Here is a 27,896-nt window from a genome sequence, read left to right as displayed (position 1 = left end):
CAGGAGCTACAAAGCATACACACATAAACTTCAGTCATGGTTTATTTTTCAAAATAACTGAAATGCAAAAATGATGCAAGTTAAGGAAATTAATTAGATATATTACTAGAGTTCATAAAATAAAATTTCTGATTAGCATCTCAACAAATTCTGAAAAGACTTTTGATAAAAATTCAACACCTCTTCCTAAAAACTGCAGCTCGTTATTTACAATGGGGTCAGACTGTTCAAGAAGAGTCAATTCAATTATAATACTTTTACTAAAAAAAAAAAAAAAAAGAAAAAAGGTGGAAAAAAACTCACTCTATGATGTTAAGCATAGAAAAGCTGAGGACTAAATCATATCTCTGGTGCAAATAGTGTTTTGTATATTATATGTACATATAACAAAAAGGCCCAAAGAGAAACAAGAAGACATTTAAGAGATGTTTCTGAACGGTAAAAGAGCAGCTAATTTTTTTCATTTTAATATGTATTAAATTATATTAAAATATTATTTATGGAATATGTGATCGGTTTTATCAAAGAAAGCCACACAGAGTGAGAGGGGAAAGAGTGAGGGTAGGAAAGAGGCACAAAATAAGTTAATCGACTTTTGAAAACCCCAGATGCCACTTACAGGGCAAAGGCGACAACAGTGCCATGCCCGAACTGTGGGTTACTTGGTCATGAGGAGTTAGCCAGTTAAGTGTGTCCAGTATGGTTGGTGTGATAAGATGAGGGGGACATGGCCAACAGAGAGCTCCGCACTGAACCAGGCCAGAAAGTGCCCTGGGAATCTGTCAAACCAGCCCAACAAGTTATTCCTCCCAGGCCAGTCCTTCCCTGCCCTCCCCCTCCGGTTTCACCTGCTGTGTAAACACCACAGGCGAAGCAGCCAACCCTCCCTCCAGCAGCCAACCCTCCCTCCAGGCAGGACGGGAAAGGGGAAAGGAAGCATCGATGTCTGTAACTTGGACCCAGAAAGGGGCTTGCCCACGTGAGCAGCTGCAGGACCCAAGGCCCTGGGCCCCGCCCACCCTTACCTGTTGAAGCATCTCTTCAGCAGCATTGAGTTTCACCTGGTGCCCTTCCAGACACACTTCCAGGTCCCGAATCTTCTCTCCTTGGGCTTCCACTTGGTCTGTGAGGACACTCACCTGTCCCAGGAAATAAAGCAAGGGTGCAGGATTGGGACCGGCTCCCCGCTGGAGGGGAGCCGAGAAGCCACACCGCTGATTCTTGATGTGAGAAGAATGGCTGTTATTTTTGCTGGGTGGCAGGTGGGGGAAGTGCCCTGGATGAAGGGAACCCCGGTTGCTTTCTCACCTGGCCAGGAAGTCCCAGCCACCACCTGGACCAGGTTGGTCACATTTCCAGCCCTTGACAGACTCAGGAGAAAAACACCCAGCAGCCACGAGAGCGGCCTCTGGCCTGGACTCTGGCTCCTTATGCCTCTCACAGAGCTCCCTTGGGCAGCCCGACCTCAAGGAATACCGTAGCTGGCTCGCCAGGGCTTCTGCCACCTCACGTGGAAGCGCAATCCAAACTTCTATGCAGAGCAGCCAATGACCTTACCCCTCTCATCAGGGTGTGAGGACAGCTCAACCTATCAGGCGAGGGCTCTGAAGCAATTAAGGAATGTGGGACGTAAAGGGCATGTATTAGCACCGACAAAACTTGGCTGCAGGAAGGTTTTTGTGCTTCACAGGCCAAAACATGACTTTAAGTCATAAATATACACAAGCCACACTGCATATACAGTGGCAGGAAAACAGTCGTCTTTCTGAAGAACATCGAGACTATCTATTGGAATTGTTAGCAAATAAAAATCCATTTACAATAAATCATTTAAATTATACCCTAAATACAGACTGAGAGGATTTTCAAAGCCTCCTCTATCAACAAACAGCCCTTTTCCTTATTATTATTATTTATTTTCCTTATTATTTTTAAATCCTTTTCCTTATTATTATTAAATAATCCTTTTCCATATTACTATTAAATAATTATTATTAAAAGGTGCCTCAGAGCAGGAAGAGGAAGAAAGCATATGAGTGACCTCCCCCAAAATAAAGAAATCAAGGACTGGTAAATTGAGATCCTTCATAGCCTTTTGGTTTTTACCAATGGTTGACTCATCGCCATTTACATATAGATGATCATAAATTATTCCTCAGTCTGTAAAGGAATGATAGCTGGAGCATGAGAGTTAATGTGAATTCACTTATGCATGCTTAAATGAAGTTATGAATTATAAAGCTCCCTTTTACAGAGGCACTAATCTTAATGAATATGGCTGCTTTAAGCTTTCCATTTTTATGTTCCTAAGTGATTAATGAATTATTGAAACACACTCCTGGAGCTGATGCATGATGTGCTAACATTTCAATTATAATCCAAATATGGGCGCCCTACCCTCGCTGCCTAACATGATCAGCCATCCTGGCCTTTTCAACTACTAACTCTAATTTCAAAAGAGTAGGATGCCAGGGGTGGCCTTTGCTCCCTGGGTTCCAGAGTTTCTTTTGGGGATGTGTTATGGTTAATCTTATTGGGATGATTAACACTTAGAGAGTCTGCACCACGCCTTGGGGCCATGCGCTGGCGTTACCCAGCGGAATAGGTACCCAGACGAATAACTTGTGGTCTTAGGTACCAAGAGGAATAACATGTGGTCTCTGGCATTCTACAGCTTATAGCCCAGCTGCTCATAAGACTCAAGATACACCGGGTTGTGGGGTCCCTATGAACCTGAATACTCAGTCTAGGTTATGAATGTAGAGGTGTAGAAAATTGGGAGAAAACGTATAAAGGTTCTAAATGTGACCTTTATTCAAGAAAAACAAATATTTTCTGAGCCCCTACCACATGCTAGGCATAATTTTAGAAACCGAGGGGATACAGAAGTGGGGGAAAGAGAAAAAGATGAAAATCCTTGCATTAAGAAGTCACATTCTAATGAAGAAATACAAGATTTTGGTTTTATTTGTTGTTTAATCCTGAAAACAAAGTATTTTGCCCTGTGTGATTTCCCTTGTTCTTCCACAAGTAACCCCAGGAGAACATTCTGGGCCAAGGGCGCCAATGAATTTGGTCTGGCTGATCAAGCAAGCAGCGCTCCCATGCTGAGGATCTGTCTAACCTGCTCCATGGAGCCTCCAGAGACAGCAGTGAGCACGTAAGAGCAACTCCGAGAGTCTGTCCACAAGCTCCTGGAGGGATAGAAACCACTAGGACCCACTTCTGACTTTTCTGATGAGCAGCTCCCCAACTGTGCTAGAATTATTTCATTAAGGATTATTCAAGAATTCGGAATTTTTAAAATATCAGAGAGATTATCACACAGGAATTCTTTATTAAATTGTAACCCTCTAAGTAGAAATGTCTCATTTCAGCCATGAAGGTTCCGGGTTCATTAGTTTGTAGCTTGATACTATTTGTGGCAAAATTCTAAACTGGACGCTCTTCCATCAGTTGTGTCATTGGGATGGAGGTTCAAATTACACATCCCTCAAAACGTCTGCACTCTAACGTGCTATATAATCTGGCCCCTGCTACCCCTCAGTAGGCAGTTCCCAGGCTTCTCAGGGTCACCAGCTCCAACCACACGGCCCCTTCCTGTTCTTCCCACACGCCAAGCACACGCCTACCTCAGGGTGCTCGCTGGACCAACCACCTCCTCTGCCTGGCACGTGCTTCTACCAGTCTCTGTGGGGCTCCCCCCCCCACCAGACCAGCTCCTTAAGTCTCCTCCTATCGGGGGGGTCGTCCCTGACCACACAGTCCTATCCTGCTTTATTTTTTTCCATAGCATTTATCATCACTGGAAACATTTTGTGAAGTGGTTTATCATACATGTACATGCGCGCGCGCACACACACACACACACACACACACACACACGAATGGAAGCTTGAGAACAGGGACTTTGTCTATTTTCTTCACTGCTACAACCCCAGCACCTAAAACCAGTATCCACTGAGTTGTGGGCATGCAAATAGTTTTTAATGAACAAATCAATGAAGTGAAGAAAAAAAAAAAAAAAACCTAGGATGCAAAATTGTGTAATTGTATATTTGGTCTGAGCTTAATTTTTTAAAATAGGGGCAGGACAGGAAAAAAAAAAAAAGACTGGAAGAAAGGGCCAACATGTTAAATTCTTTCTGACTTTCCAAACTTTCTAAAATAATCAGATATTATAACTACATTCATAAAATGAAGTGAAATGAATAAAAGAAATAAGGTAAAACAGAAGGAAAAAAGCCCAACATACTGCAGCCTCTTCACTCTAGTGCTAACTCTAGTGCTCTAAGCTAAGGCTCATAGTCTAGGGAGGGTCCCAGAACCCTACCTGCCCCCTTGCTTCCATCCCACTTACCAGTCTTAATCACCACCCTTCAAGCTTTTTAAGGAGCTGGGATTCGGATATTAGTCTTATTATTTTCTAAATTGTCAATCACAGTGTCTGAGGCATACCAGACCTTGAGGCTTGATTCATGCGTTTGAGAACTGACACAGCAAAGAGCTCCTACCTCAGCAAAAAGCATCCCATGAGAAAGATCAACTTTTCAGAATGCAATGCAAGTTTTCAGACCTGAAACAACGTCTTTGACTCCTTGTCCCTGAAAAGTTTTGGAGTTCATTTCTTCAAAGTAAGAGAGTCATCAAAGGCTTATTAACCCATGTTAACAGCTCCAGGGGGTTTGGCCTCAAAGTGATCAGTCTAGATCCAGCTCCGGGTGAATTGGGACTGATCCTCTTAGCATCCACCCTGGGGCTCTTTAAGAGGCTTTGCTTTATTAGTGACATGAGGACACATCTCCTTTGCAAGACTCCTGGAAGACAGGGCCCCATTAATCAGCCTGGCCACAGAGCTTCCAGTGTATAGATGCAGGTACTCTTGTAGTCCATGATAAATAAATGAATCCATTCACAGCCCCCAAAAGCCAAGGCCAGAGTTAAATTGTGCCCCCAGTTACTTTCTCCTTTGTTTCAGGAAAAGTCTTTTGAAAAACATACACTTTGGGAGCAGGAGACATCCAACAGAGAAAACCCTTTGGACTTCCCTCCTACTTAATAAGGCAGTTACAGAGTTGGAGGTAACAGAATAAGCTGGTTCCCACCAAAAAGGACCCACCTGTAATATGAGGGACTCCTTATCTCCTTCTAGACGTGCTAAGCGTTCCTGGTACGTTTCATTACTAGCAGCACTGTGGTGATTTACCTGGGACTAAAGGGAAGAGGAAAAAAACACACACTTAAAAGGCTGGAAAAACATCTTACCAACTTCCAAATGAAGTATGCAATTGGTGAGGACAGTTTCGCTCATTATCTATGCAAAACCACCCACCTAAACAGGAAACCACAGGATTTCAAAACTACTACAATGAGGACCAGAACAGATGCCACTGATAGGCGTGCCCCGAAAGTTGGCAAAAACCACCCCCTGGATGATCTCACCTTTGGCTAGAAAGGCCTTGGTGGAACTCCAGACCCGGCGGCGCTTGACGTGACTGGGCGTGTTGGGTCTGGTTTAGCTGGAGGCACAGCCGGCCAGCAGCACCAATAGCAATAAGGGTCTACTCTTTGAGACCAGGGAGCTGGTACCATTCACCGAGGAACAATATGGGAACAACTCCGGCACAGATCTTGTCTCCTGACTCTCACGTCAGAGTTCTCCAGAGCCAAGGCACACCTCACGGTGTGGAGGCCCATCCTGAACATCGCCGAGAGCCTGGAGGATGAGGGATGCCAAACGGATGCCTTCATCTACTCGCACATCCCTTTCAGAAGTGGCCGATCCCACCCCTCAATAAGGGCTCTGGCAACCAGGGTGGCACGTGGAGTTGCTGCAGTGTTAGAGCTGAGAGGAATAAGCTAAGACGAAACGTCTTGAGAAGAACCCAAATGACAGCCAGAGGGATCTCAAGGGCCAAGCAGAGGGAAAACACAGGAAATACCAAGTAGCCAGAAACCATGGAAAACAGAGGACAGGGAGATCTGAGATGGCAGTCGAGAGGCAAAGCTTGTAAGATGCCCTGAGCTAGAGACAGGAGCTGCAGTCACTTCCTGGGTGTGTCTGCCCCGGTTGTAGGCAGGGAGGAGGGAGGTAGCTGCTAATGGAACTGAACTGGCCCAGTGCTACGACTACGCCCTTCTTCCAAGAGGAATTTAAGGGCCCAAACCAGAGGCGCACAGTAGGCCATCCAGGGGGCTCAGCAGTCTGAAAAACCAGATCTTATTGTTAAACGGGGAAATGACACTCATTGACACCTGGGCTGGTCCAGAGGAATCAATGCTCCAATGTTCGTAAGGCGGGTATCCTATATCCCAAAGGAAAGTCACGATTGTACAAAGGAGAATGTCAGAGAGGAGACCAGGCACAGGGGCCCAGAGGTGGTCCCCTTCTCCTGAGCCCATTTCGCCACATTCCAACCTTCAGAATGGGCTTTCCAACCACACCCCATCCCACCCGCCCCGTTAAGAAAAGATACCTCCTGCCTTCCCTTGTCCCATCCCTTCTCCAGTGCACTGCCTAGGTGAGGGCAGGTGGCAGAGCCAGGCCTGGTTCTAAAAAGAAACAGGGACCAAGAAATCTGCATTCAAGCCCTGGAGTGTCACTTGTGAGAGAAGCACTGGCTGTTTGTCGAAGGTGCAGCAGGAGGGTGAGCCCAGGGGCCATTTCCCAGGGCAGCTGTGCCAGGCACAGGCTAGACGGACAGGGCACCCCTGCCATTCCGCTGCTTTTTCCTCTAGCCCCTCTCCAGTCTGCATCTTGTTCACTGTTATGGAAGCTCTTTCATACCATAAACAAAGGGGCTTAGCAATCACTAATGGCTTCTTTGTGTTGATGGCAGTTTATTATTGTTCCATTAATTAATATTCCAGTCATCACATGGTCAAACACTGACTAGTATCCAAAGATATAATTATAACCTACATTTCTCAGAACGTAACAAGAAAAGAAAGGAAAATAGTTCTTAAGCAGCAGGTCAATTGCTTCTCTGTCCAAGACCTCACATGATGGTGACTTTCAGAGGAGAGAGACGGAGAACAGAAAGGACCCAGGCACCCAAGTGAAGTTGTGTATATCCAGCGCCAGTGCCAAAGTCAGCACATGCACAGGGCCACCCACCACTGGCAGCTGGCACTTCTCCAGCAGGAGATGAAGGGAAGGCTCCTTCCACAAGACTCCAGCCAGCTACCACGCCACCTGGGCCTCAGTCAAATGGAGTGCAGTGTGTTCGTACGATAAAAGACCTACCCACACAATCACCCAGAGAGGCAGCTAGTTGACAAAAAAAAAAAAAAAAAAAAGAGGAGGAGGAAGGAAGGAAGTTGATATCGTAAGTTAATACACAAAATGCATGCCATAGAGTCTATAACACATGCTAGAAGTAGATTAAAAAAAAAAAAAACTGAATCTACTCTAGCAGCCAATGGAAAAAGGGAAGCACAACTGAGTTAAAAGATGCACAGATCAGTATGATAAAGTCAAGTTGACTGCCTAGGAGAAGCACAGCTCTTCCTAAGGAAGGGAGAACCATCCCTTGTTTCCACAGAGAGACTTTGTGTAGTGGGATAAACAACATTCATGATGATATCCTCACAGTAAACAGAGCCCAGCAGAACTCACTGCTTTCCTGTGATGTTCTCGAAATAGGTCAAAGGTTAGTGGATAACGTGGGCCAAAAACCAAAGCAATTCTATGGAGACCAATACAATGTGGTCCAAGTACTGTGCTCTAGACACATAGCGGGCACTTAGGCGGCGCTCACCGTGTGCCAAGCGCTGTTGAGAGCACTTTACGTATATTAATTTATTTAATCCTTCCCACAACTCTGCTAGATGGGTACTATTTTTATTCTAATTTTACATTTAAAGGAACTGAGGGGGCTTCCCTGGTGGTGCAGTGGTTGAGAATCCACCTGCCAATGCAGGGGACACGGGTTCGAGCCCTGGTCTGGGAAGATCCCGCATGCCGCGGAGCAGCTGGGCCCGTGAGCCACAATTACTGAGCCTGCGCGTCTGGAGCCTGTGCTCCGCAACAAGAGAGGCCGCGATGGTGGGAGGCCCGGGCACCGCGATGAAGAGTGGCCCCCGCTTGCCGCAACTGGAGAAAGCCCTCGCACAGAAACGAAGACCCAACACAGCCAAAAATAAAAATAAAAATTAAAGGAACTGAGACACAAAGTATACGAACAAGGCACAAATGGATTATTTGCCCAAGTTACCAGGTACGAAACCAGTAAGCACTCTGTTATAGCTTAATTGAGGAACAGATCAGTATAAATTTTGTTTTATACATTGCGATTGTATGAAAGTTCACTTAAAATAAGGTGTAAAAATGCTGTCTGAACCTAAATATCCATTAATAGAGGAGTGGATAAACTATGGTTCACCCATATTATGGACAATTTGTAGCATTTTAACACGAGGCAGATTTTTATGAGCCATCATAGAAATACAAGACATATTGGATAGTGAAAGCAGCAAGATCCAAAGACTCATGTGGTGTGATACTAGAAAACAATACTATCCAGCTCCGCAAGTATTGATATGAAAGTAATGAAAGTAAATAGATCCAGTGTCTGGAAGGTTACAGAACAACCCTTAACAGTGCTCTCTTTCGGGGAAGTTTCTGGGCTTCGAAAAGTTGGGAGTGGGAGGTTTGGTCAAGAGGGGCTTTAACGATAATATTTGAGCTTCTTATAAAAATATGTATATCTACTTGAGTAATTAAAATATATTTTAAAATCTAGAAGCACTGTTTGAGTAGCTAGAACAGTTCTTGGTGCTTTTTTCCTCCCCTAACAGACTTGAGGGGCACATCCTTTCCCAGCAGTCACACTGGCCCATGTAGCAGTGCTGCTTGTGGTGAAAAAGTCCCTCCCTCGACCCAAATCACCATCCTAGAGGAGCAGGGCATCTTCCTCTCATACAGTTGACCAAAATCACTGCTGTTCTCTAGCAAGCTTTTGAAAGGTATTAAACAACAGTGAGATGGAGACAATGTCCCAGACAGAAGTCTGCCACATCGTTATCCCTTGCTTTTGGTGAAGTTCAGAGTCCTGTGTTTTCACATTCTACAGAAGATGGACAGCTCTCAAGAAAACTGCACTCAAGCCTTAGCTGGGCACAGACCAGGATAAAACACCACCTCTGCCTGAAGAACCTGGAAAGCAACTGAGAACAGGGCCAAGAAGATTGCTTTAAAATCATCTTGTTGAATGCCAACATTTATCAGCCAAAGGTGAGGATTTGAGTTTTGAGTGAATAAATGCACACTCCTTATTCCAGTAATTGGGCAACAGGTTCAGTCACTTTTTGGCACCATTCTTGGATTATAAAATGGCTGTATCATCAGGGTATAAAAGGCCAGATGATTATGAAAATTATTGAGAAACATGTTTAAAAAGACAGAGTCGGGACACAGCTCTGTTTTGCCCGACTTTCAGAAGAGCTTGCTTTCTCAGAGGGTACACCTGCTTCCTTAATTCTAACAGTGGAATTGTAGTAGAAGGCTTGGATCAATACTGAGATCATCAACTGGGTCCCTGAGTGATTCCAGGTTTGGGAGTCTCTGAAAAGTCCTGTTCGTATTCTCTATTAGGTAACTTGGTGATAGAGCAGTTGCCCAGCTCGCCATGCATAAAGTCAGATGGAGAGAACCATGCCAGCATTCCACCGAGGAGGAGAAAGTCACACCGAATTCCGAAGGATGCTACATGTTAAGTTTCTATTCCTCCCCACTCTGGGATGGCAAGGGATCTAAAGGAGAGTTCTATACTGTTCTACCCTGTTAAGGATGCTCATCCCATTGATAAATATAAATTAAAATGAGGTCATTTTTACTCAACTAATGATGTTAGTCCCTAGGCTAGACCTGTACAATGGACTTCTGATGTACTAAGGTGTGATATACATATATTTGATCAAATTTTTCTCTTCTGTCTTGATGGTTATTTTCTACAAATGTGACAGAGGGAAAAATGAATCTTCTCATCCAAACTTTCCATCGTCAAAGCTATTCCTGAAACTATAATTCATGTTAGTTACCTGATATAATATTGCATGGGACTAAGAGATATTGTGAAGGCCAGGGATCTGCGTACTCTATGGAGGTGAAATGCAACTACAGAGTGACATTTCCATGTCCTCTTGTGTCACTTATTGAAGAACGCCACAGTGAAACGTACTCCCTCTCTCTCTTATATCACAGAACTGAATCAGCACCGGGAGTTCTTTTTGTGTGTATATTGTCAGTAACTCAGAAACTTTAGCCAAGACTATTGAAGTTAAACCACCTTTGCTTCTATCAAAATTTTACCCTCAAGAGGCTGGGCAAAGTCTTGAATAAAGGAATCCATCCTCTAAAACCCAGATCTCTTGGAGGCAAATATAAAACACAGCTCAGAAATGTCACATCAAGGTCTTCCCCAGATGCTCAACATAACTAACTATTAGAGAAATGCAAATCAAAACTACAATGAGGTACCACCTCACACTGGTCAGAATGACCATCTCCAAAAAGCCCACAAATAATAAATGCTGGAGAGGCTGTGGAGAAAAAGGAACCCACCTACACTGTTGGTGGGAATAAAAATTGCTGCAGCCACTACGGAAAACAGTATGGAGGTTCCTTAAAAAACTAAAAATAGAGTTACCACATGATCCAGCAATCCCACTCCTGGGCATATATCCAGAGAAAACTCTGATTTGAAAATATACATACACACCAATGTTCATAGAAGCACTATTTACAATAGCCAAGACATGGAAACAACCTAAATGTCCATGGATAAAGAAGATGTGGTATATATATACAATGGTATATTACTCGGCCATTAAAAAAAAAGAATGAAATAATGCCATTTGCAGCAACATGGATGGACCTAGAGATTGTCATACTAAGTGAAGTCAGACAGAGAAAGACAAATATCATATGATGTCACTTACATGTGTATGTAAAATATGATACAAATGAACTTATTTACAAAACAGAAACAGACTCACAGACATAGAAAACAAACTTATGGTTACCGAAGGGGAAAGGGAGTGTGGGGGAGGGATAAATTAGAAGTTGGGGGACTTCCCTCATGGTGCAGTGGTTAAGAATCCGCCTGCCAATGCAGGGGACATGGGTTCGAGCCCTGGTCTGGGAAGATCCCACATGCTGTGGAGCAACTAAGCCCATGCACCACAACTACTGAGCCTGTGCTCTAGAGCCCGTGAGCCACAACTACTGAGCCCACGTGCCACAACTAATGAAGCCCGCGCACCTAGAGCCCGTGCTCCGCAACAAGAGAAGCCACCGCAATGAGAAGCCCGCGCACTGTGACAAAGAGTAGCCCCTGCTTGCTGCAACTAGAGAAAGCCGGCATGCAGCAACGAAGACCCAACGCAGCAAAAAATAATAAATTAAAAAAAAAAAGAAGTTGGGTATTAACATATACACAGTACTGTATATAAAATAGATAAACAAGATCCTACTGTATAGCAACAGGAAACTATGTTCAACATCTTGTAATAACCTATAATGGAAAAGAATCTGAAAAAGAATATCTGTGTCTATATCTATATAACTGAATCACTTTGCTGTACAACAGAAACTAACACAACATTATAAATCAACTATACTTCAATTAAAAAAAAAAAAAAAAAAAAAAAGGTCTTCCCCTGGCCTTGACAGTGATGTTGCTGATAGTCCTCTGGAACAGAGACAACACAGCACCTTGACTCTTACAGACTGTGGCCCTCTTTCTAGAAGACCCAAAATACTATTGATGCTGGGACTGGGCAGGCCTAATATACAGCTCCAGCAATCAACAGCCTACAGTGGGGCTATCTTCTAAGCCATCTCTAAATGGAAGAGAGAGGCTTCAGAATGATGTAGCAGCCGTGCAGGCTGATCTATGGTTGGGGGTCATGGAGTTGACCATGATAGTTAATCAGACTCAGTGATTAGGAGAGAAGTGGGAGGATGGAGAGAGGGCTGTGTGGGTCCAGGAAGCACAAGACTGACCACCAAGATTCCAGTATGGACAGAGTCTCTATATAAAGGGCACTTGGGGCTACACAAAGACACTAGACTAATCTGAGTCCTGCCTCCACCTCTTCCACGGGTCAGTGAATAAGGAGTTTACTCTTGGTTAAGTTCCTCATGCACCAAGAGCTGAATGCTAGCAGACTCAAGAAATAAAGTAGGTTTTCCATATCTTGGGGGGACATTGCATTTTTATCAGGGATGTGATTATCAGAGGATATTTAAGGTCCCCCCCCCAAAACCCTTATCATTAGTTGCAAAAAAAAACCCAAACAAACAACAGACTAGTCAATTTCCCTCTTGCTCTCTTGCTAAGAGAAAGGAACAGGCTGGGGTCATTACCTTTGCTGTAACTATGTGGCACAAGTGAGGGCTGCCATCTTCTTAGAGATATTCTCACCCCTCCCAACCTCCTGATGCAAAGCTTAGATGGTTGGAATCTTTCCTCTGCATTTTTAAACTTGGGAACAGAAAATGGTAGTAGTTGTGCTGCAAGGTTCAAAGGTTGTCAGTGGACATGTCTTCTTCCAGGTGGAGGAAGTTGGTTTGCAGCAGGAGTAAGCTATGAAGCCAACACACATGGAAACACAAATGAAAGCCAAGAAAGAGAGACTGATGGCATTCTCACCCCTGGTTCATGCTATCCAAAGGCAATGATACATCCCTGCCCTTCCTATTGGTCCCCTCTTGGCCTACACTGGTTCAAACCAAGTTTCTGTTACTTGCAACCAAAAGTCCTGGCTAATGCATTTGTCTCAAATGGTGATCAGTCAATTGACTGAAATTTACTCCTCTGGAAACAGACTTACAAGAAAGCATTCCTGCTATTTGGATATAGTACTGAATTACAAAGGGATTCTACCTACCATTGCTTGATTTGCTTGAACTGGTAAATTTTAAGATAGAATTGTCAGTTCTGAGCCAACTGTAGTTAAAACCAAGATTATCATCAAGGGCTAATAGGGATCTACTTTGTGGCACAGGGTGTGTCTGGGTGGGATGCATGCGGATAAAAAAGGAACCCATTCTCCTTTGTGCGTGAAATGGATGACTTTCTATCCACCACCTGTTGGCCTCCATTCTCATTTCCCAAGCAGAACAAGAAGGTTAATTCAGGGAATGATACAAGATGCAACAGGCCCATGGCATCAACTGGGTGTGTGGGGGGGAAGAGATGAAATAAACAAAAATAGGTTAAAACACAACAAGAAATAAACAGGAAGCTAAAGTAGGGCTAAAAGATATAAGGGTGGATGGGAAATGAATAAATGAAAGGCAATAAGAACATAAAAACACCTAACAACTGTTCAAGAAGTTATGTTGAAAGAATTAACATGTCCTGTATAGCTGTACAAATGCCAGGTCTGAGAGGGGCAGCTTCCCTGTTCCCACCCTTTGCTCAGCTGGATTTCAAGGCAGGGGATCCCTGGGGACTTTGTTGGGGGCTTCCATATTCATGTACAGAATTCCTGCAGCCTCCTCCCTCTACAAGGCAGGACCTTCTGTGCAGAATGACAGCTGGGAACGATTAGGAGGCGAGGCTGCACTAACCATGCACAAGCTCAGGTAGGTCACCTCATCTCAAGCTTCCCATCCTTTAAATAGAGGAGATCATACCTCACAGAGTGACACAGAGGATCAGTTAGGTCATTAAAAACAAAGACGTGGGGGAATAAAAGTGCAGAAAGCTCTCTAGAGCAGGATGCTCTAATATTTCCTTTGTGTAATATAAACAGTTTTTGAATGATCGTGGAAACACGGAACTCATTTAAATGGCTTTGTTTAAACTAAAAGACCAAAATGCAGTTAAGACACAGCTCTTCCCCTTGCACTGACAGCTTTAATGAACTCATCTTTTTTGTGCAAGGGAACAAAAAAAGGCAACATTTCTGATTAGGACACCTATGAAGTATCTAAAGATCTGAACAAACAACCCAAGGGAACAATAACCAAAATACTTTCGGGCTGGAAATAAAAAAAGTGCCTAAGGGACAACACAGGACCCATTGTTAGCTAAGAGCCCTGGAATCATGCCTGCGGTGCAGACAGCTTCGAACCTGTTCACTTTCCATCGTCTCTGAAAAGATGCCCACGTTTGGAGTTGTATCTACATGACCACAGTTTTTTCCTTCTTATGAGCATTCTACTACCATACTGTAAGAACTCTGTGCTACAGATATGTTTATAATGAGCACAGTGAAAATTTCAATAGCTAATAATGACTAATCATAAACACTTGAATTTTTATTTCTGTTCCAATCTGAAAGTCAGGTCAAATTTAGGTTAAACATGAGCTTTCCAGCTGAGCTGTACCCCCCACGAACCCCCACCCCCCACCCCCGCCCCCGGCAGCCTCCTCAGAGCCATCACCCTCTGACTCTAGTGGCTGGTCAGATTCCACGATGCTTGCTCACTCTTGGCCTGGTCCTTCCATTGTAGCTTGGCCAAGGGATGGCCATATTAGGTCTCTGCAGAGTTCCGGAGGGGGTGCTTGGTGGCACGGATGGGGGCCATGCAGAATCCCCAGGAGTCTGACTCCTTCACAGCCTGGCTGGCCTCTGCTGGAAGGGCATGCCCTCCACGTGTGCTCTGGTACACTCTCAGGGATGCTGGGTGAAGGCAATATCCCATGGGACCTCCTGTCAGCATGGCACTTCACTGAACATGGGGAAAGAACTGGTTCCAGAACAAACAAGTGGTGTGGAGGAGAGGTCGCATGGGGGTGTCATTTGGTATGCGAGCACGGAGTGTGGGAAAAGCCTAAGGCAGTCAGCTCCCCAGTGAGACAGCTCCGGCCATAGTATTTCCAGGCTGCCTAGTCAAGGGGATCTTATCAAATCCAGAAAACCCACCTCAAGAGAGCCATGGCTGCCAGGCACAGGGGAGATGTCAAAGTCACTAAAGCTATACTTCAAGCTCAGGACCACCACTCTCATACCAAGCTTTTGAGAAACTTGGAAAATGTAGACCTTAAAAAATAAGGACCGGGGGGTCTGGGAAAGATGGCGGAAGAGTAAGACACGGAGATCACCTTCCTTCCCACAGATACGTTAGAAACACATCTACATGTGGAACTGCTCCTACAGAACACCCACTGAATGCTGGCAGAAGACGTCAGACCTCCCAAAAGCCGTGTGGATGAAAGGCTCTTGGTGCTCCAGCCAGGCATCAGGGCTGTGCCTCTGAGGTGGGAGAGCCAACTTCAGGACACTGGTCCACAAGAGACCTCCCAGCTCCACGTAATACCAAACAGCGAAAATCTCTCAGAGATCTCCATCTCAACATCAAGACCCAGCTTCACTCAATGACCAGCAAGCTACAGTGCTGGACACCCTATGCCAAACAACTAGCAAGACAGGAACACAGCCCCATCCATTAGCAGAGAGGCTGCCTAAAATCATAATAAGGCCACAGACACCCCAAAACACACCACCAGATGTGGACGTGCCCACCAGAAAGACAAGACCCAGCCTCATCCACCAGAACTCAGGCACTAGTCCCCTCCACCAGGAAGCCTACACAACCCATTGAACCAACCTTAGCAACTGGGGACAGATACCAAAAACAACGGGAACTACGAACCTGCAGCCTGTGAAAAGGAGACCCCAAACACAGTAAGATAAGCAAAATGAGAAGACAGAAAAACACACAGCAGATGAAGGAGCAGGGTCAAAATACACCAGACCCAACAAATGAAGAGGAAATAGGCAGTCTACCTGAAAAAGAATTCAGAATAATGATAGTAAAGATGATACAAAATCTTGGAAATAGAATAGACAAAATGCAAGAAACATTTAACAAGGACATAGAAGAACTAAAGAGGAACCAAGCAATGATGAAAAACACAATAAATGAAATTTAAAATACTCTAGAAGGGATCAATAGCAGAATAACTGAGGCAGAAGAATGGGTAAGTGACCTGGAAGATAAAATAGTGGAAATAACTACTGCAGAGCAGAATAAAGAAAAAAGAATGAAAAGAACTGAGGACAGTCTCAGAGATCTCTGGGACAACATTAAACGCACCAACATTCGAATTATAGGGGTCCCAGAAAAAGAAGAGAAAAAGAAAGGGACTGAGAAAATATTTGAAGAGATTATAGTTGAAAACTTCCCTAATATGGGAAAGGAAATCGTTAATCAAGTCCTGGAAGCACAGAGAGTCCCATACAGGATAAACCCAAGGAGAAACACGCCAAGACACATATTAATCAAACTGTCAAAAATTAAATATAAGGAAAACATATTAAAAGCAGCAAGTGAAAAACAACAAATAACACACAAGGGAATCCCCATAAGGTTAACAGCTGATCTTTCAGCAGAAACTCTGCAAGCCAGAAGGGAGTGGCAGGATATAATTAAAGTGATGAAGGAGAAAAACCTACAACCAAGATTACTCCACCCAGCAAGGATCTCATTCAGATATGATGGAGAAATTAAAACCTTTACAGACAAGCAAAAGCTGAGAGAGTTCAGCACCACCAAACCAGCTTTACAACAAATGCTAAAGGAACTTCTCTAGGCAAGAAACACAAGAGAAGGAAAACACCTACAATAACAAACCCAAAACATTTAAGAAAATGGGAATAGGAACATACATATCGATAATTACCTTGAATGTAAATGGATTAAATGCTCCCACCAAAAGACACAGGCTGGCTGAATGGATACAAAAACAAGACCCATATATATGCTGTCTACAAGAGACCCACTTCAGACCTAGAGACACATACAGACTGAAAGTGAGGGGACGGAAAAAGATATTCCATGCAAATGGAAATCAAAAGAAAGCTGGAGTACCAATTCTCATATCAGACAAAATAGACTTTAAAGTAAAGACTATTACAAGAGACAAAGAAGGACACCATATAATGATCAAGGGATCGATCCAAGAAGAAGATATAACAATTGTAAATATTTATGCACCCAACATAGGAGCACCTCAATACATAAGGCAAATACTAACAGCCATAAAAGGGGAAACTGACAGCAACACAATCATAGTAGGGGACTTTAACACCCCACTTACACCAATGGACAGATCATCCAAAATGAAAATAAATAAGGAAACACAAGCTTTAAATGACACATTAAACAAGATGGACTTTATTGATATTTATAGGACATTCTATCCAAAAACAACAGAATACACATTTTTCTCAAGTGCTCATGGAACATTCTCCAGGATAGATCATATCTTGGGTCACAAATCAAGCCTTGGTAAATTTAAGAAAATTGAAATTGAAAATTGAAATCGTATCAATCCGACCACAACGCTATGAGACTAGATATCAATTACAGGAAAAAGTATGTAAAAAATACAAACACATGGAGGCTACACAATACACTACTTAATAACAAAGTGATCACTGAAGAAATCAAAGGGGAAATCAAAAAATACCTAGAAACAAATGACAATGGAGACACGACGACCCAAAACCTATGGGATGCAGCAAAAGCAGTGCTAAGAGGGAAGTTTATAGCAATACAAGCCTACCTCAAGAAACAGGAAACATCTCGAATAAACAACCTAACCTTGCACCTAAAGCAATTAGAGAAAGAAGAACAAAAAAAAAAACCCAAAGCTAGCAGAAGGAGAGAAATCATAAAGATCAGATCAGAAAGAAATGAAAAAGAAATGAAGGAGACAATAGCAAAGATCAATAAAACTAAAAGCTGGTTCTTTGAGAAGATAAACAAAATTGATAAACCATTAGCCAGACTCATCAAGAGAAAAAGGGAGAAGACTCAAATCAACAGAATTAGAAATGAAAAAGGAGAAGTAACAACTGACACTGCAGAAATACAAACGATCATGAGCGATTACTACAAGCAACTCTATGCCAATAAAATGGACAACCTGGAAGAAATGGATAAATTCTTAGAAATGCACAACCTGCCGAGACTGAACCAGGAAGAAATAGAAAATATGAACAGACCAATCACAAGCACTGAAATTGAAACTGTGATTAAAAATCTTCCAACAAACAAAAGTCCAGGACCAGATGGCTTCACAGGCGAATTCTATCAAACATTTAGAGAAGAGCTAACACCTATTCTTCTCAAACTCTTCCAAAATATTGCAGAGGGAGGAACACTCCCCAACTCATTCTATGAGGCCACCATCACCCTGATACCAAAACCAGACAAAGATGTCACAAAGAAAGAAAACTACAGGCCAATATCACTGATGAACATAGATGCAAAAATCCTCAACAAAATACTAGCAAACAGAATCCAACAGCACATTAAAAGGATCATACACCATGATCAAGTGGGGTTTATTCCAGGAATGCAAGGATTCTTCAATATATCAAATCAATCAACGTGATACATCATATTAACAAATTGAAGGAGAAAAACCAAATGATCATCTCAATAGATGCAGAGAAAGCTTTTGACAAAATTCAACACCCATTTATGATAAAAGCCCTGCAGAAAGTAGGCATAGAGGGAACTTTCCTCAACATAATAAAGGCCATATATGACAAACCCACAGCCAACATCGTCCTCAATGGTAAAAAACTAAAACCATTTCCACTAAGATCAGGAACAAGAAAAGGTTGCCCACTCTCACCACTATTATTCAACATAGTTTTGGAAGTGTTACCACAGAAATCCGAGAAGAAAAAGGAATCCAAATCAGAAAAGAAGAAGTAAAGCTGTCACTGTTTGCAGATGACATGATACTATACATACAGAATCCTAAAGATGCTACCAGAAAACTACTAGAGCTAATCAATGAATTTGGTAAAGTAGCAGGATACAAAGTTAATGCGCAGAAATCTCTTGCATTCCTATACACTAATGATGAAAAATCTGAAAGTGAAATTAAGAAAACACTCCCGTTTACCACTGCAACAAAAAGAATAAAATATCTAGGAATAAACCTACCTAAGGAGACAAAAGACCTGTATGCAGAAAATTATAGGACACTGATGAAAGAAATTAAAGATGATACAAATAGATGGAGAGCTATACCATGTTCTTGGATTGGAAGAATCAACATAGTGAAAATGACTCTACTACCCAAAGCAATCTACAGATTCAATACAATCCCTATCAAACTACCACTGGCATTTTTCACAGAACTAGAACAAAAAATTTCATCATTTGTATGGAAACACAAAAGACCGCGAATAGCCAAAGCAATCTTGAGAACGAAAAACGGAGCTGGAGGAATCAGGCTCCTGGACTTCAGACTATACTATAAAGCTGCAGTAATCAAGACAGTTTGGTACTGACACAAAAACAGAAACATAGATCAATGGAACAGGATAGAAAGCCCAGAGATAAACCCACACACATATGGTCACCTTATCTTTGATAAAGGAGGCAAGCATATACAGTGGAGAAAAGACAGCCTCTTCAATAAGTGGTGTTGGGAAAACTGAACAGGTACATGTAAAAGTATGAAATTAGAACACTCCCTAACACCATACACAAAAATAAACTCAAAATGGATTAAAGACCTAAATGTAAGGCCAGACACTATCAAACTCTTAGAGGAAAACATAGGCAGAACACTCTATGACATAAATCACAGCAAGATCCTTTTTGACCCAACTCCTAGAGAAATGGAAATAAAAACACAAATAAACAAATGGGACCTAATGAAACTTAAAAGCTTCCGCACAGCAAAGGAAACCATAAACAAGACCAAAAGACAACCCTCAGAATGGGAGAAAATATTTGCAAATGAAGCAACTGACAAAGGATTAATCTCCAAAATTTACAAGCAGCTCATGCAGCTCAATATCAAAGAAACAAAAAACCCAATCTAAAAACGGGCAGAAGACCTAAATAGACATTTCTCCAAAGAAGATATACAGATGGCCAACAGACACATGAAAGAATGCTCAACATCATTAATCATTAGAGAAATGCAAATCAAAACTACAATGAGATATCATCTCACACCGGTCAGAATGGCCATCATCAAAAAATCTAGAAACAATAAATGCTGGAGAGGGTGTGGAGAAAAGGGAATACTCTTGCACTGTTGGTGGGAACGTAAATTGATACAGCCATATGGAGAACAGTATGGAGGTTCCTTAAAAAACTAAAAATAGAACTACCATACGACCCAGCAATCCCACTACTGGGCATATACCCTGAGAAAACCATAATTCAAGAAGAGTCATGTACCAAAATGTTCATTGCAGCTCTATTTACAATAGCCAGGACATGGAAGCAACCTAAGTGTCCATCATCGGATGAATGGATAAAGAAGATGTGGCACATATATACAATGGAATATTACTCAGCCATAAAAAGAAACGAAATGGAGGTATCTGTAGTGAGGTGGATGGAGTTAGAGTCTGTCATACAGAGTGAAGTAAGCCAGAAAGAGAAAAACAATTACAGTATGCTAACACATATATATGGAATCTAAGGAAAAAAAAAAAAAAAGGTCATGAGGAACCTAGTGGCAAGACGGGAATAAAGACACAGACCTACTAGAGAATGGACTTGAGGATATGGGGAGGGGGAGGGGTAAGATGTGACAGGGTGAGAGAGTGGCATAGACATATATACACTACCAAATGTAAAATAGATAGCTAGTGGGAAGCAGCCGCATAGCACAGGGAGATCAGCTCGGTGCTTTGTGACCACCTAGAGGGGTGGGATAGGGAGGGTGGGAGGGAGGGAGATGCAAGAGGGAAGAGATATGGGAACATATGTATATGTATAACTGATTCACTTTGTTATAAAGCAGAAACTAACACACCATTGTAAAGCAATTATACTCCAATAAAGATGTTAAAAAAAAAAATAAGGACCAAAAAAATTAAAAAGAAGTAGATCATGGAAGCTACAATTCCTATTACATGGCTCAGGTTACCCATCACCAAAGGAAACAAGCAGAATGAATGCAAGCAGGTGCTTGTAAAAAGGAAAACTTCTCCTAGATTTTTTGGTTAAGGAATTTAAGGCCTTTCTGGCAGTTATTACAAAACCACTTTTTCCCAACAAGGAATAGCCAAGCCAATCCACTATCTTTGGCGCAGAGTTACAGAAGTTTCTTCAAAATGCAGTGTGAGTAGAGTACAGTCAGGTCCTTAGCTACCAGGAGCCCAACAAGAGAGATCCTATCCTGACCTTGACCTCCTTATGCCCTCCACCTCTCTTAGTTGCAATTATATATAAGGGGAGGCTAAGTGTCGCTGGTGGGGTTGTCACTATTAAATGATCCACCATCAGGGACGAGCAAAGCAAAGTTCATGAACAGCAAATTAAATAGCTTGGTCAACCAATGTTCACATAATTATGCTTCAATCAGTTATCTAGTCAATGACTAAATATTCCTGAACACCTACTAGGTGCCACTCCCTGCGCTAGGCAGTCCCTGCCTTGAAAGAGCTCTGTAGTCTTACAGTGAGATGTGGTAAGTACTGTCATAGAGTTAGTTGTATGTAAGCCAGCAGCAGTGGCATAGGGGAGGGACGAATCGATTATGCCTTCAAGGGAGAGGAGAGGCTTCACAGTGGAGTCCCCACTTGAAAGACTGAGTCTTGAAAGCTATGAAGGAATTCCCCCAGAAGAATAGAGAACAGCATCTTTGGAAAGACTCTTCCTGATACAGATAGGCTACCCATGAAGCCACAATCGCCACCCTTCAGATATTCTGGTTTCCCAGAACTAACACAGAAAACAAAGAATATCTTGACAGTCTATCTATAAGCTTTCCAACCAAGGGGCTGGTGTGATGCACATGAAGGCTCCTAATTGATGATCCTGGGAAGCAGGATTTGGAGGCGAGAGAAATGCATTTGATTCACCAAGATCTTGTTCCAAGATTATAGCTTTGCATAAGCTTAGTCCTTGCTAAATTCTCTTGATCAGCTGGCTGGATGCTTAAGGAACCTTCAGCACTTGACTGTAGGAGAAGTGGTATTTACAAGTGTGCTGGTATCTTGTGAAGGGAGTATATTAAAGCCAGGAGCAGAGTAAAAACAGGAGGCTCTTTGAGTGGTGCTCTTTCCTCATCTTGCCAACTCCAAGAGACACACACTGACTCATGATTCTTAAAAATACCTGCCGGAGACAGAGGGGCAGCATCAGGTGCCAGAGTTGGGGATGCAACTGTGACTGTTTCAGCTCACCTGGAGGCATTAGAAGTAAACTGCCTGATGCATCTTGGCTCCTCAGATAGAAGGTCCAGGCATTTCATCAATCAAATAGCATAAGAGAAAGATCCATAGGTGGAAAATGTGGGATTAGGTAAGGGCCAAAGAGAGGAGCTGATCCTTTGGTCACAAGAATTTAATTAAACCTACAAGATGCCCAAATGGGAATGAATTCAAGGGAAAATGGATGGGGAAACGTTGCTTGGGAACTAGAGGCAATAAGAACATTATAGAAGGACTTTGAAAGCTTTCTTAGGAACAAAGCCAATGTGAAGTGGGTTTGGGAGTGACCAGGAAGGAGTAGAGATGTTGAGTTTTCAGGCTGCTCTTGATTTCAAGATTCCTGATGGTGAAAGGAGGATAAGTTCTATAAGGCAGCATGGAGAGACAAGTACATGGTCAGAGACAGTTTTGTTTTTCTCTAAGAATTAAGGAGCAGCATTTTCTGCCAAGGACAGGGGACAAGGAGGCAGGGCAGAGTAAAGAGAAGAAACAATCGGAGAACAACAGGACGTGGAATAGCATTGGATCAGGAGGACAGGATACTGGGATAGCCTTGGTGGACAGAAGGGACTCTTGACCCATGAAACCAAAGGAAGTTGAAAAATGATGGCTGTGGGGACTTCCCTGGGGGCGCAGTGGATAAGAATCTGCCTGCCAATGCAGGGGACATGGGTTCGAGCCCTGGTCCGGGAAGATCCCACATGCCACGGAGAAACTAAGCCCATGCGCCGCAACTACTGAGCCTGCGCTCTAGAGCCCATGAGCCACAACTACTGAGCCCGTGCGCCACAACTACTGAAGCCCGCGCGCCTAGAGCCTGTGCTCCGCGACAAAAGAAGCCACCGCAATGAGAAACCCATGCACCTCAGCGAAGAGTAGCCCCCGCTCGCAGCAACTAGAGAAAGCCTGCGCGCAGCAACAAAGACCCAAAGCAGCCAAAAATAAACAAATTTATAAATTAAAAAATAGGTTTTTCATATTCCTTTTCAAAAAAAAGAAAAATGATGGCTGTGAACACTGTTACCTTTTGTGGTCGTGGGGAGGGAAGATGAGTTCATCTACGTGTGGCTAATTTTTTTCAATGAAGTAGGTGGTGACATCAGTTGAGAGGGGAGTATAAGGTTGAGGACAAATGGAAAAGTGTGAAAGAGCTGATACAGGGATGGGGGAGGGAAGAATGCAGGGATGAGTCAAGGGACACCCCCCCACCCCAAGTGCTGATGCCAGTTCACAGAACTACCACCGGCTGTGCTGCTCTGGAGTACCCACCCAAGCTATTCAGCAAATGACCCTGGTATGATGCCCCTTTGCTAAACCCTGCTGGGAAAGAGGCGTGAGGGCCTCTCCAAATAGCTGGAGGACAGGAGTCACAGATGGCAAAATTCTAGCTCTTAAATTATGCTGGGGAATATGATGGGTGGACATTTTGGGTGCATTGGCTAAAAATGGGATGTACCCTTAGGAAACTGGGGACAGCTAGAACCCTTGAGTAACCATACCCACTGTCATTCTTCTCCTGGTCTTGAAAAACCTCTCTGCCCAGAATCAAGTTTGGGCACATGGCTCTAGAGTAACCAGAGGCTGTCAGCTGTGGCCGAGGTCATCGTCACCATGACATCTATGAAGCGGTTCCTAAGCACTTTACATATATTGAATTATTTATCCATATTTTACAATCAAGAAAATTGAGGCCCAGGGAGAGTAAATCAATTGTCCAAGGTCACACAGAGCTGAGATATGAACCCAAGGAGCTGGAGACAGGATCCGCGTTCTTAGCCAGTAGGAGCGGCTTTCACAGAAGGTGCTGCCTACTTCCACTTTAACTGCACTCTGACTTGAGTGCAAGGCAAGTCAATGTCTGGGGCCAGGATGTCTTTGCAGCTCTCCTGGCCCAAGTGGCCAGGCTACTGGATCAACCGTTTGAGCACCAGATGACACAGAATAAAGTCTCACATTAGCAGTTTGAGTTCATCCCACACTGTCCTACAGAACCCAAGCCAATTGCATGGGGGAGCCATGATGATTCCGTTTTTGTTTTTTTCTTAGGGGGTGGGGGTGGGGTGGACGGGGTTGTGACTTTGGCTTGGAATTTGGCTCCAACACAGAGTCCCAGAAGCCAGCAGCAGTGAGAAGATGCTGACGGTGCTGGGATTTCTGTTCCTGGGAAAATAAACTCCTGCTCAGAGGGCAGCGGGTGGACTCCACAGACCCTGCTAGTTGCTATTTTAAGAGGCTCTTTCAGGACTATGTGGGTTGGAGCCACTGATCTCAAAGCAGGGCAGGTGTGAGCTGTTTGCAAGTCAGTCAGGAACTGAAGAGCTGAGGGGCGGAGACCCTCTGGATGCTTGTGGTAGGAGATTACCTTGTCCCAGGGATCTGTCTGTTGGGGAAGGCACTGGAGGACCAGCCCTGGTCAGCCTTCTCTCAGCAGCCACTGGGGCCTCTGGCTACTCATGGTGGGCCAGGTCCCAGCTGTCTCCTGTAGGTCTTTGCTTTGAGACCTTGACCTGGAATGTGGAAAGGGGCCCAAGCTGGAGGAATGATGGCCTAAGATGCACTCCTAGGAGAGAAGCAAACTGGTCCCATCTGTTCCTCTTTCAATATCCCCCTTCCTGGTAATGGCCAATAGCAGTTAACTTTTATTGAATGTTTCCTACGTGCATGGTACTCTGCTAAGCATTTAACATACATTATCTTACTTGATCCTCATAAAACCTGTATGTGGCTGGCACTATTACCTTCCTTATTTTATAGATGAAGAAATCCAGTATTTGAGGTAATATGCCTAAGATCACAAAGCTAGTAAGTGTGGCAAAGCCAAGAGCCCAACCCAGGCTTTACTTCAAACTGCATGTTCTTAGCTAAAACAGTACACAGTATCCCATCCCCCAAAGGCCACGAGACAGTGTCTCTTTTCTCACCAAATGCTTCCCCTCTAGCTTTGGGCCTTCTTAGCCATAGGCATCTCCCTTACTGTCCCAAAATTTAAAGACTGTCTTGCTCCGAGGCATTGACCTCTTGGACTGGTCCAAGGGCTCCCAGCCTCCTACGAGGTCACACCTCATCCAGGCACCTCTTCTGCTGGAACCACCCCCTGTGTGTGGGAACAGGAAAGAAACAGCATGTTTCCACCTTCAAACACCTGGGCTAAGAGAAACCTGCTCTCCAAGCCACCCCAGCTTGAGGAAGCACGTGGGAAGGGGGTGGGTGAGCCGGGCAGATGGAAAGTGCTGGGCACCGCAGGCTGGAGTCCACTGCATGCAATACTGGGATGAGGTCAGCAAAGGACTGATGGAAAAGGAGAGCCTAGATGGAAGTGGGTGGGAATTAGGAGGAGGACATGGAGGTAGAAGCTCAGAAAAGGCAGGGACTACATGTGGGAGCTCATCAGATATAAACAGATGAAATTAAAATAGATAGATACAAATGATGAAACTAAAAAGGTAAGTTGAGGCCAGGTTAAAAAAATGTCTTAAAAGCCAAGCAGGCAGAAAAGCCTCGGCTTTCTCGTCCAGACTAATGGCAAGTCCTGGGGCTTACGATCAGGGTCAAAGGATGAAAAGGGATTTTTTTTTTAAAGGGGATTTTAAAAAGAAGAATCTGGCAGTTGTGTTTCAGGTAGAGAATAGGAAAGATACTGATTATACTGCCTATGACATATCCAATACTTTGTGCTTTGTTGTTTTTTTTTTAAATGCTCCTTAAAAGTAGAAGAAAAATATGTTTTGCTATGAGTCTTTCCCAGGGGGTCTGAAGTCTCCTCACTTAGAGCTTCTCTCAGCAGACTTCCAACCATCCAAAAGAGTCAGAGCTCACAGCCTGGGTCTCAGGACTGAAAGGACCTTCTTACATTGCCTCGCATGCAGAATTAATTCCTCCACAGACAGAACTTCTGCACAAGGTGCAAAGGTACAACATCTGTCCCAGCGACTGGGACATGGCACCTACAATCCCAGGCACATCGCGGCTGTAAGACCTCCTGGATAAAAAGCTTCAGTTGGATACAAGAAAATAAAGAATAAGTGATGGGAAGTGCGCTTCTCACCTATTTCCTCCAAAACCTTTTCAATGAGGCTTTTTCAATTCTTAAGACAATGGATGTGAACCTTTACCAAAATGTCTGGTCACCTCAGCATGCTCTCTGGTGACTGCAATGCCCCCCATCCCAAAGCTGGGATGGGGCTGAGCACAAACAGGATTTCTGCTGGGTTCTAAACCCATAATTTTCTACCTATTTGGCCATAGAAATGAGGAAAGAGAACTGGACTGGGAGACAGAGAGCAGGGTTCAAGATCAGACTGCGCCACTTATAGCCAAAACACTGATAGCCATGAGGTTCCTAGCCTTTCTTGCGCTTTTTTAAATGAGGGGTTTGTACTAGTTGATCCCAACAAGCCCTCGAGCTCTCTAATTTGGTTCATTTGCCTCACTTTTCGTGACACAGCTTACCATACACCATATCACAGCTAGAGTAATTTTCATAAAATACAAATTAGATCCCCCAACGTATCTCATGCCACTTCCCTGCTACAAGTTTCCCATTATACAAACGATATCACCCACAACCCTTATGGTGGCCTTCTCCGTCCTGTGTGATCTGGAACCCACCCACAGCTCCTGACCATCACCGAGCTCAGACGTGTTCTTCACCCCATTTTCCACCTGACTCACTCCTACTTCTCCTTCAGTTTTCAATGAAGTGTTACTTCGTCAAAGAGGGCCCCTGACCACTCCTTCTCAATCAGTAACAGCCCTTGATGACGGCTACCAAGAGTTCCTCTTCTTGGCTGTATTTATCAACTTGTAAGTTTCAGGCTTATTTCCTGGGACTGTTTAACTGCCATCTCCCAAGCAGTAGATGAGAGATCCACAAGAGCAGAGACTGGTTCTACTTTGTGCTCACCACTGGACACCCAGTACCCAGAACTCGATAAATATTTGCTTAACGAGAGGTGCAGAGGGCGCACACAAAAGCAGGCCCAGGTTTGGGGCGCTGGGGTCGGGGACCTTCCGAGCTGGACACTTCCTGGCCCTCCTGTTCTTCTACAGTTACAATGTCAGATCTCTTATCTGGCAGCTGCTTTTGCCCTTCCTGCCTCTGAAAACATTCAGCCTCAGTGTGAAAACAGATGGATACCCATCTTTGCAGCTCAAAGACGGTGACAAAAGAAGAGCGAGCCTGGGGGCTGCTGTGAGTGTGGACGCTACTCCAGCCCCCAGCACGCACCCACTGCTGCTCACCCCACACTCTCACGCTCACCCCCTACAGAGTCGGCAGGAACAGCTTGCAACGCCAGCCCTCAGGCTCTGAGAAACACGCAGAAGAGGACTTCCGAGAGCCTCCCCCCCGCCCCCTGCAAACGCAGCAGCTCCTTCGGCTGACAGCAGACCGACTAATCTCCACACCAGATAACTTCCTAGCAGAGGAGAAGCCCAACAACTTCTGAATCCAGTGCGTTTGAAAGGCAGCGGCTTCTCCTCCGCATCCTCACACCAAAAAGTGGTGGGCACCTTCTTCTGGTCACGGTGTTTGGAGCCTCCAACTGTTCACGTGCCAAAGTTAAAATAACGATCTTTCCTCACTTCATTCTTGCCTTTCTGCACAGAGGCTCATTCACTAGAATGTCAGAGGAGAAACAAAGACAGCTGTCTGTTTTCTCCCCTAGTGTCTATAATTAGATTCTCATGGAGAACTTGGCCACCACGGGGCTTCGCCGGACAAACACCTCCCCCCC

At 44.0% G+C, this 27,896-nt stretch overlaps 1 protein-coding gene across 25 annotated transcripts in view; it reads right to left on the bottom strand.

Annotated features, from left to right (window-relative positions):
• The window catches only part of PPFIBP2 (PPFIA binding protein 2), a 168,469-nt gene that overhangs the window by 75,720 nt on the left and 64,853 nt on the right, over positions 1-27,896 (bottom strand). For 23 of the 25 annotated variants that reach the window (XR_009504637.1, XR_009504638.1, XR_009504639.1 and 20 more), the window contains 2 exons: positions 5,120-5,212; positions 1,026-1,139 (listed from right to left, as the gene is read on the bottom strand). Coding sequence is in view for 14 of the 25 variants with exons in the window: in XM_059931025.1 (XP_059787008.1) it covers positions 1,026-1,139; positions 5,120-5,212 (207 nt within the window). In the remaining 11 variants the exon portion in view is untranslated. The remainder of the gene's footprint in view (positions 1-1,025; positions 1,140-5,119; positions 5,213-27,896) is intronic. The other 2 variants (XM_059931029.1, XM_059931038.1) reach the window with 1 other exon arrangement.

Source organism: Balaenoptera ricei, chromosome 8, assembly GCF_028023285.1.
Source record: "Balaenoptera ricei isolate mBalRic1 chromosome 8, mBalRic1.hap2, whole genome shotgun sequence".
In the NCBI taxonomy this organism is placed as follows: Eukaryota; Metazoa; Chordata; class Mammalia; order Artiodactyla; family Balaenopteridae; genus Balaenoptera; species Balaenoptera ricei.
The sequence above is the reverse complement of the archived record's forward strand: the minus strand, read 5'-3'. Positions and strand labels throughout refer to the sequence as shown.